This window comes from Symphodus melops (assembly GCF_947650265.1).
Source record: "Symphodus melops genome assembly, chromosome: 1".
NCBI classification, from domain to species: Eukaryota; Metazoa; Chordata; class Actinopteri; order Labriformes; family Labridae; genus Symphodus; species Symphodus melops.
Genome location: NC_136691.1, coordinates 46338341 through 46348102, shown reverse-complemented (window position 1 = coordinate 46348102; position 9762 = coordinate 46338341). Strand labels below are relative to the sequence as shown.

The 9762-nt window shown below is 44.3% G+C and overlaps 2 protein-coding genes across 2 annotated transcripts in view; both read left to right on the top strand.

Moving 5' to 3' along the window:
• Window positions 1-477: 477 nt before the first annotated feature.
• LOC306833274 (calmodulin-regulated spectrin-associated protein 1-B-like) lies at window positions 478-7712 on the top strand. Its single transcript, XM_079358431.1, has 3 exons — window positions 478-946; window positions 2171-2337; window positions 7463-7712. Exons 2-3 carry the CDS (start codon window positions 2172-2174, stop codon window positions 7672-7674), a joined length of 378 nt encoding a protein of 125 aa, XP_079214557.1. The 5' UTR covers window positions 478-946; window position 2171; the 3' UTR covers window positions 7675-7712.
• Window positions 7713-8677: 965 nt separating this feature from the next.
• The window catches only part of LOC306819577 (calmodulin-regulated spectrin-associated protein 1-B-like), a gene marked incomplete at its 5' end in the record, with an annotated part of 5456 nt that continues 4371 nt past the window's right edge, over window positions 8678-9762 (top strand). The window contains one exon of the mRNA XM_079336949.1: window positions 8678-8719. Coding sequence (XP_079193075.1) covers window positions 8678-8719 — 42 coding nt within the window. The remainder of the gene's footprint in view (window positions 8720-9762) is intronic.

Sequence of the window (9762 nt, the reverse complement as noted above, 5' to 3'; positions counted from 1 at the left end):
CCAATATTATTACAATTACATATTTTACAAGTGATTGGTAGAGCAAAAAAAGTTTCACAAGCGTAAAAATAGTTTACTCTTGCCAACTGCTTCACGAAACCACTGAAATGTCTCAAATTGTGTGAACACATTTTACCACTAGATGGCATTATCAGTCAGTGTCGCAACATCAAACAGGAGTACACAAGTAAATTGTGTAAGTATATTGTATTAATCTCCTATTTAAATGAATTAGTGACTTAGGAAGGAAAACTTGGACATACCTGTACTTTCTGTTAACTTGTCAGATAGATTGTATTTCTTAAACTAAAGTGGGGAATTAAAAGCAAGATACCATAACATACACTGAACGTATGTATGTGTTTAAGCTCCCTAAGTAAATGAAGTACCATTACAGTATTTAGTTATGATTAGTTTATTTCTGACAATTATCTAGTATTACCAAAACAGTCTGGCAGGTAATCACGCATGCGCAGACGTTGCTTTTACAGAGGCAGGGATGATAATTACATTTCCATGGGCAGAGCGCGAACACACCACCGGGTCCCGCAACACTTCTCCCCAGCCCACCAGGACATCCACACATATTTACTAACATGATACGTTTGGTGCATAGATAGATTTGTACACCGAGGAGCCTCTGTGCGTGTTTATTTTTAAGTGGAGAGTCTTTCTTTTCCTGTGTGGCGTCTGTTTAGAAAGGGAAAGCCTGCCGTGGAGCGGTTGTCACGCAGGCCGCGAAAGGGGTCTTGTTGCTGGGAGGAGACCGTTCAGACTCGCCTCCCTCCTTCGCAGTTAGCATTATTAGCTGGCTACGATGCGTCGCTGCTGCTGGTGTGTTTTCTACACTGCAGGCCACTGTGAAGCGAGGCAGGTCCTTGGTTGATTGTTTACCCCCCTGAAGAAACTGAAGGGTGATTTGGAAAAAAACACCACACCTATCAAGGTAATGTCTCGCCAAGCTAGCTAACGTCATTCATGGGGCCGATACATGCTGCAGCCTCAACGTTACAGCTAACTGTTAGCCTGTCTGTTAGTTAGCTGTTTTACATTTGCATGCCTGTCCGCTTCGCCAACCTATAGTAAAGCAAATGTGAGCAGTGCCAATGACCAACTGTCCCCTGATTAGTAATAGTATCATAACACAAGCATAGTAACGCCATAGATAAAGCTAATCTCGTTGATAAGAAATAACCTGGTTTTTCTAACTGTCTATCTTTGGGCCGTTCATGGTAACGTAAAGGTGAGGTGATTATAACATCAACTTTTGAAAGGTGAACTTTATTCCTTTGCGAAATAAGACCTCACTTTGAGATCGTATCAAATAATGCTCTACTACTTTCTCTTCAAATTGTAATCCTCCAATTGAATTAGTCATGCTGTAATAGAGTGAACGTCCTTTTGGTTTTATTGTGAATTTAAACATTTGTAAATTTAAACTATAAATTCACTTTAAACGAGTGGCCAAAAGCAAGGAGATATGTCTGGCATAAAGGGCTCTAACTTATAGGCTGAAATATCAGCATCATACCCTGCTAATTGTGGTTCGATGTGAAAGTCATTTGGATTGAGTAGCAGTGATTGAAATAAAACTCAACATGCTCCTGATGATTACTTTAACTCATAACAAAAATGTAGTGACTGGCTTAGCTTACTTCTAAGTGAATCTCCACTTGGCAAAGGTTATCCTCTTGAGTTGTGCTGCAGTTTAGGATATTCTGACAATATAAGTGTTTGAGAAGAATGATCACTTTGTTTTGTTCTGGTTACACTTATTTCCAAGGGATTTAGGTTCAAACAACTAAGGTGTTCATTTATTTATAGGTGTAGGAATGTATTTTGTTCTGTAGTCGATGACTAGTTTTTACTAGGCAAGGTGTCTTGTACTTCCTGTCTCCACTCTTTGATTTCGGATTGGACATCATGAATGTGATCAGGCCTGCCATGATGCTACTTGAATAATTATGTCTCAGCCACCACACATATCCTCCTAATTCTAACTGACCATAAAGGAGGATTAGCAGCAGCAGCACCCAAAACACACATTTTCAAACAAACATCGGATGAAGGCGTCACTTGGCAGTCTAGCGTATTCGGTTGTGTCTCTGAATAAGCAGTATGATCAGACTTATTAGTGACTATAACATAGGATTTATTTTTATTTTCTAAGGATGGATGTTGATTTGTGTGCTGGCGGGGACAGTATCCGGAGAAAGGTGGATTTGACTGGCGCTGCAGAAGGCACAATGGACGTCGTACCATTGGAGAGTTATGACTCCGCCAGGGCCAAAATAGCTGCCAACCTGCGGTGGCTGTTTGCCAAAGCCTATGGAATTGGTAAGTCATTTATTGAACATTCACACAACACAAACGGCAGGTTAATGTCTTTTTTACGCGCACATGTTGGCTTCATGGTTAATAACAAGGTGGTAAACGTTAAAATCTAGAATTTGATGCGTAACAGGAAGCACATTTTGTGACCACAGAGAGTTTAATGGACCTGAGCCAGCACTATCGGCATCATATTTTCCTCCTATTCATGGCGTTCTTTTAAATGTTATTGCTGCAACAATGTGTTAATTGCTGTCTGCATACTGCTGCGGGCAGATTGTACAGATCTTCAGTGGGGACATGTTGACAGGGAAAGAAATATGTATGTATGCATGTGAGACGGTGGAGCCAACACTGATTCCCCCATGACACTTGGCAACTGAAGCCTCCATCTCTGACTCAACATATCCTTCCATTCTTGTCGGATGGCCGGCGAGCATTCAACGCGAATCAGGCTGAGTGACAGGAAGTGAGTGAGGATTAGGCAGCAAGGCTATATCTGTTAGCCTGTACTCAGAGCATGGAAAATAGTGAACTACACGTCCAGTCACTTACTGCCTGTTTGGATGGTACCAGCTGTAGTAAGGCCTTGTATTTGTGGCTTTAGTCTCGACCAACCGTCAGGGTCCCATGGATTTGATATAGATGATTATGTTTTTAATGCGTATGTTTTGTGCTTTTTGTCACCTTAACACCTGAATTATATTCATTGCTATGTTCAGTTGCGATGGAAGTAATTAGTCTGTCAAGACCGTTTTGAAAAGTGTTACGGAGGTGCTAAGTGTTGTCATTAAAAACATGTCGGTGTATGTTCAGTCAAAGTGAAGTTCTCCTCCGTGCCCTTTCTGTATCTAGCCAGGAGGGTCGGCACATTTGAGCCTGCTGTGTGAGAAATGTTTTGCCTGATTATTCTCTGAACGAGAGGCTGAATTCACATCATACACATGGAGCCTCTGAACTCATACGTGGCGACTGAGATCATCCTGACTGTTTGGCGGGTGTTCAATCATCTGCGAAAAGCCCCAAGGAGTTTTAGGATTAGCGCTACGCAATGCCTCTGTTGTTATAACTGCAGCGTTGCTATTTACCTTTTTTAAATGTTCTCCATACCGTACCAACCAGGAGTGGTGCTCTCAGTTTTGTTGTGTCCTTACACAATGACAACTATTATATTAAATCTGCTTATCGAAGCACTTAAGCTAAGTGAGTATAAACCTCAGCTATCTGATGCACACACCACTCGCTGCTTTGCATGTTTGCTGTATCAGTGCAGCCTCTGTTCAAATCCTCTGTCACTGCCGTAGAGGCTAAGGCAGCACTCGCACTACACCTAAGTTGTCCAGGACTGTCCTTAAACACAATTGGCCCTTCTCCCCGTTCCCCCGGCTGACCTGCACTCGCACTGCTCCCGGACTAACTGAGCACTGTTACCTCTTATACATACCGCCGTAATACAACACATCAAGCGTGGCTCTGTGTGTTTTATGAAGTGTGTTTAGTTAAGACGACAGACGGACCCGCAATAAAAAGTTATAAACAATAGATAAAAGAAACGTGTTGTGGAGTGTGCGTCCATACATCAGAGAACAGGACGGCTGCTTTACTGACTGTGTGCTTCACGTTGAGTCTTTTCAGTCAGGCGCAGCTGGAACACACGAGGGGAGGGGGGGGGGGGGGGGTTCTCCGTGATGAAGGCCGTCCACGTTGAAGTGAACTGTGCCGTGCCGAAGCACACACCTCTTCTGAGCGTGGGCAGGGCCAAGGAAGTGTTCCTAGCTTTGAGTGCTGATCAGAGCGCGCTGCTCGCACTATTCAAAACCAACCGGAACAGATTGCCCAGTGTGAGTTTGCCCTGAAACGAAGCTTCCCTGAGTGTGCCGCTGTCTCCTGTCTGTCTGTGGACTTTAGATTTCATGATGCGATTCGAGTGATCATTGTGTGAAAAAAAATAAAAATAATTCCAGTTAGACATGAATTTGAAAGATCAAACAAATTGTGGTCGTCAAGCTCTTGTTTTTTTTCTGTTTTCTCACGCCATCCTTTTGCTCTTTTTACCGTGAGATGAATGATTTAGACTCCCTACGAGTACTGATGCTCGTAGGCCTTTGCTTGCTCCTTTCTCGGTCTGTCATCATAGGCCCGAGCTAACCGTGCAGGCTGAAATATGGAGCATAATAACAACATCTCTGTACTAACAAGAACGATGCATCCCACAAATGAATATGGGCGGAGACGCTGTTTAACTACTGTACAATGGAGAGAGCATCTATTAGCCCGAAAAGCTATTGTGGCCTGAAGGGAGGCATCCCTGTGGTGCAGCTGCAATTATCATCCTCCCATGGGAACTGAATACTCTTGGTCCATTCGACGTTCAGGATATGGCTCATATGGTGTTTGTGACATTGCTGAAAGAACAGTCCCATGTAAACGGTTACACAGATGTAGAGCCATATTCAAGACGTGCTGTCAGTCTCAGTGCGGGGGGGGGGGGGGGGGGGGGGGGGGGGGGGGTTGTCAGGGCTTCAGGTGCCTCTTGTTTTCTATTCGTCATCAGTATGGGTGCCCTGTTCTGGTCTTCTATCGTGCAGGTTTGTGTTTGTGTTTACGCCCACCTGTCCTACTACCCTCTGCATGTGCCACAGCTGCTACCCGCCCGGGCCAGCGCCAGACAGCCAGACACACCGCCAGCAAGAGCGAGAGCACCTGTCACAGTTGCAGGCACATTGCCGGTCCTCTACCCCCTTGCTCTCGCCCCTGCTTCGCGGTCGATCACGGTTGGATGACCCACATCCTGGGTCTTGCTGCCAGGCCCCCGATCCTCACGCTCCACCCCATCCCAGCATTTATCTGCCCGCGCCTCTGGTTGAAGGAGGATGGGGGAGCAGCTGCCACTAAACATCAGCGTCCCTGGAATGAAGTCAAACGTGAAGTCGCGCCCTAACCAGACCCCTTTTGTTTTCACACACAGTCACACCCACTGTTTGGATGGTTTTAATTTGACACAGTCATAGACCCTCACTGCTGCCTTTTCTGCCTTACGGGTAAAGGACGTCATTTTTCGCAACGTGCGTATGCAGTGTAGTCCAGAGGGTGGATGTGATCTGAGCATGAGCAGCTACTAACACACCAGCTGCATGTTGTAAACAGGCTGGTTGTCACATATCAACACATCTACAGTATCAGGGAGGGTTGGTTTTTTTGTAGTTCCACGTGTGCAGTTCTACTCTCCTTGTCGCTGGATTTTGCAGGGCAGGGAGTTTGCAAACGTCTAACTCTATTTGAGTGCACTGTGGAATAAATGGACATGCTAATCCATCTGTACTTCTCATTGACAGGGAGAAAATGTCCAAACATATGGCAGGAACTTACCGCTGCCATCCCAGTTAAATTAACAAACATTCCTAACGTGTCGTATCAGCTGTTGTCTAGTTAAAAACATTTGGCTGCTGACAGGCATAATAAATTTTCGTCTGTTTAACTATTCGTGTGCTCTGTAAGACATTGTTCAAAAACGTAAAAAAAAAAAAAAAAAAAAGAGGAAACAGAAACGCATCATTTCAGTGATTTCATTGAAGCGTATGAATCAGGATGTGAAATCAAGCAGAGCACATAAATCAAAGCGATGCGATTCAGTTATCCACAGCTTCAAATGTTTCAGATACATACTTATTGAAATAAAAGGATGTTATTGGATCTTCGAAATCAAAGAGTCAGCATTGTGGCTCGACACTGTGAAACGCCTCGTGATGTCACGTGCAAATCCCAAACAAACATGAGAAGAGAAGTTCATGGCTACGCTTGGAGTGAGTCACAGAAACAAGGAACAAACGTTTTGGAACCGAGGAATGCCGCTCTTTCAAGTCAAGCTTGGGATCTCACCTGTATTCTAGTCGGGATGTATTCTGCACATAAATGTGAAGATGATGGTCTAAGACAGTTAAAGCTGCATCACTGCAGGGTAACGCTACCTGTGCAGACAACCTCCTGAAACAGCCCCACAAATCACATACATTTAAAAACAACAACAACAAAAAAAACAACAACTGCAAGATCACTTCCATCTGTTCCTGCTGACATCTTTCACGTGAACACTGTTAAAGACCTCGACATCTTCCAGAAGCTGTAGAAGGCAGAAGTGAATCACAGAGCAGCGTTTATTATTTTTTTTTAAAGGTACTGTGAGTCCAGTTGTCCAAAACTGCCACAGTTGTAAGCTGACTTCCTGTTCAGTGTTGCTTGGTAATGTTTGTTTGTTTTTTTTGTTTGTTTTTTTACGTTTATATCATTCTCTCAGCTTTAACCTTTTTTCGATAAATCTCAAAAGTCCAAGTTTCGTTCTTCCTCGTCTTGGCGCAGAGTGAACTCGGAGAGCTGGATAAAGCATTCTGCTGCTTTCCTGTTTATTCTTTTTTTTTTTTGTGAGTATCAGAGTGCTGATGGGAGCTCTCTTTATTCTGTCAGTCAGAGCAGACTCCAAGAACACACCCCACACACATTCTCACACACACACACACACACACACACACACACCGTGTTACTGCAGCTCACACACAGATTTAAACAGAACACACAAACGCATGTTTCTGCCACCACACAGTTTTGTGTACAGCACGTTCCAAGCACAGGTTTTTTTTTTTTTGTGTGTGTGCAGTATTTTCGACCTATTTCAAGCCTCCATAAAAGGTTTTTCCTGCAGTATATATTTGGTCCGAGCATACAAGAAGTCCAGAGCTTCATCCCTTGCCCTTATTTGGCTTTGGGCTCTGGTTTTGAAATGAGCTCACATCTTGAAGCGAAAGATTCCATGGAGGCTCCAGTGTTAAGAAGGGTTCTGTTTCCCAAACGTGTGCTCCTGAGGCAATAAGCTGAGACTTACAATAACAAACGGCCACGTTTGCTTCAAGTCAACTGAAGCCACAAATATTCCACGTGAAGCGCTCTGGTTTGTAGCATTGCTGTAGCCAGTTAGACGTTTGATGTGTATAAGCTGAGGCATGTCATTTCATGTTCTGCTGTTAAACGTGATCTCTCACCAGCTAACGTATGTGATTCTTCACGGGTCAAGCTTTACCTTTTGAGCACATATATCAAATTCACATGGTTCAATCTCAACCCCTTCCCTTCCTCGCAGACCATATTCCAGAGGACTTGAGGGACCCGTTCTACACGGACCAGTACGACCAGGAGCACATAAAGCCTCCCGTCATTCACCTGCTGCTGTCCTGCGAGCTCTACTGTCGCGTCTGCGCCCCTTCATCCTCAAGACGGAGCAAGCGGCGTCTCTTCAGTCCCACCTGTCCGTCATCCAGACTCTATCCAGGAAGGGTATATACGTCGTGGTAAAGTGACGATACACCGGTCACAGACGAGGACCTGGCCTGTGTGCCATCAAAATGGTGAGTGAAAAAAATTGCAGTTAATAGATTGTAAACACAATTTTCTTCAATTTGGACTTCATCTTTAGGATTCGTAACTTTAAACTACTTGAGAGTAAAAGTCAGTCTTACTGATGTGTTCGCTTCATTTACTGGACGCATACAGGACTAAAGAGGCGTTTGCTTTTATTCAAGTGTTATTGTGTAGCACAGATTGCCTGTCAGAGAAGAAGGAAACCAGGCCAAGCTATAATAACTTGCACATTACCTGGAACATCTCCCCCCCTCCCGCTCTTCTGCTTATCTCACCACAGTGACATCAGTGAAAGAAAAAAAAAAAAAGAAATGTCCGGAAAATCTCAGCCAGGGCACTTCAAACACGTACACTATGGAAGAGACAGAAATGTTTCTTCTGTTTCGCTGTACATACAGTGAGTAAGTGTGGGACATGTTGCGACGCTTCACTGAGTGGAACAGTCTCGGGAAGAATGGGCCGTTCTCTTATCAGTTTTTATCCAAATGAAGGTGTCGGAGTTTGAATATTTCTCGTGCTGGTTGTGGGAGATCATTCTGCGGATTAGAGCTGCTGCTGTGTTTTGTTTTACTCTGCTATGGCAATGTGCTGGATCGTCTCCCCCGGATGAACACCACTTTATATGAAGTTTGAGCCTTAATGCAGCCGAGAGAAGCTAACGTTACGCGGAAAGTGAACTACACCGCGGTGGGTTGATTTTGACATCCCAACCGTTGGGCTTCATCGACCTATTCAGCGGATTTGACAAGCTCGCGAAACTACAGCTTAATACGTTTTTGTTTGTTTGTTTGTTTTTTTTAATTTACCTAAAGTTTTTAAGAGTTTTCGATGTCATTCCTGTGGCACTCTGTTGGACTTCATGCTCAAAAACTCCATCTTTGAATCAACTTTAACTCCTGTGCCGATAAACCTCCTCTCCATGTGCAAATGAATTAAAATGCACGACTTTGAAGAAATCCGAGTTTGTGAACAGAAGAATGTACAGATCCTAATAAACAGCAGAGAGAGCCGTGAGCTCTCAGACTCATCAGCTGGGATCAGTGTTAATTCTCTGGACAGAATGGATGTAGTTGTTGGGCATAATTTTCCTCAGCTACATTTTGTCCGTCTGCTTAAAGCATCTGTAAGAGCACGCACTTGAAACCTTTCTTGCTTTATCACTGTTCTTGATTTCCTGATGTTTACTAACATTTGAGCTGGGCTCTTCGGACCCTTTTTTATTTGCACTTAAAACACAAGTGTCTTTTACAGATCCGCTCTTGATGAGGTCACATTTTCTTTGTCCTCCAAGTTACCGCCTTTGATCAAAAGCACTACATCACACAGGATACAATAAATGCCAAGCAGCAAGCTTGCTCCCAGCCATCTCCTATTCCTTTTTGTTACCATGGCAACCGGCGATGATGCGTAGAGCAGGGCCTCCTCACTGCAGGCCGGCTCGTCAGGGGTGTGTGTGTGTGTGTCTGCACTTCCTCCTCTCAGCCCGACAAAATAATCCACGCAGGCCAGACACAAAGCCTGGTGGGGAAAAGGAAAATCCCGAGCAGGACACCGCTTATCTACGATAGACTGTCGGGTTCCCCTCTTTAAGTTTGCTGAATTGGCAAGGCGTTTCATGGCAACTTGCATTTTTCTATTTGTGTGCGTGTCCGTCCAGATGAAATGGATTCTGTACCTGCAGAGGGGGGGGGGGTCAACAGCTGGGGCTTGTTAAACCATCATAGCGGGCCCATTCTCTGGAGACCACTTAAACTTTGTATTTGTGTGTGTGATCATTGTCAGTCTGTCAGTTAGCGTACCGCTCAGGGCACCAGCAGCCCCTGCTCCCCACGGAGGTTCAGAGAAAGTGTTGGAGGAGAACAAAAGATTGAGCTGCACCCATGCTGTTTGGTATTTACTGAGCGATATGCCCAGGTGGTGGCACCTTGTTTCGTAAGGCTGCAGCAAGTTGCTCATATACATTTATCTGGGATGCCTTTGTTTTAGTTTCTAGTGAGTTTAAGTATGAATTTATAGATGCTG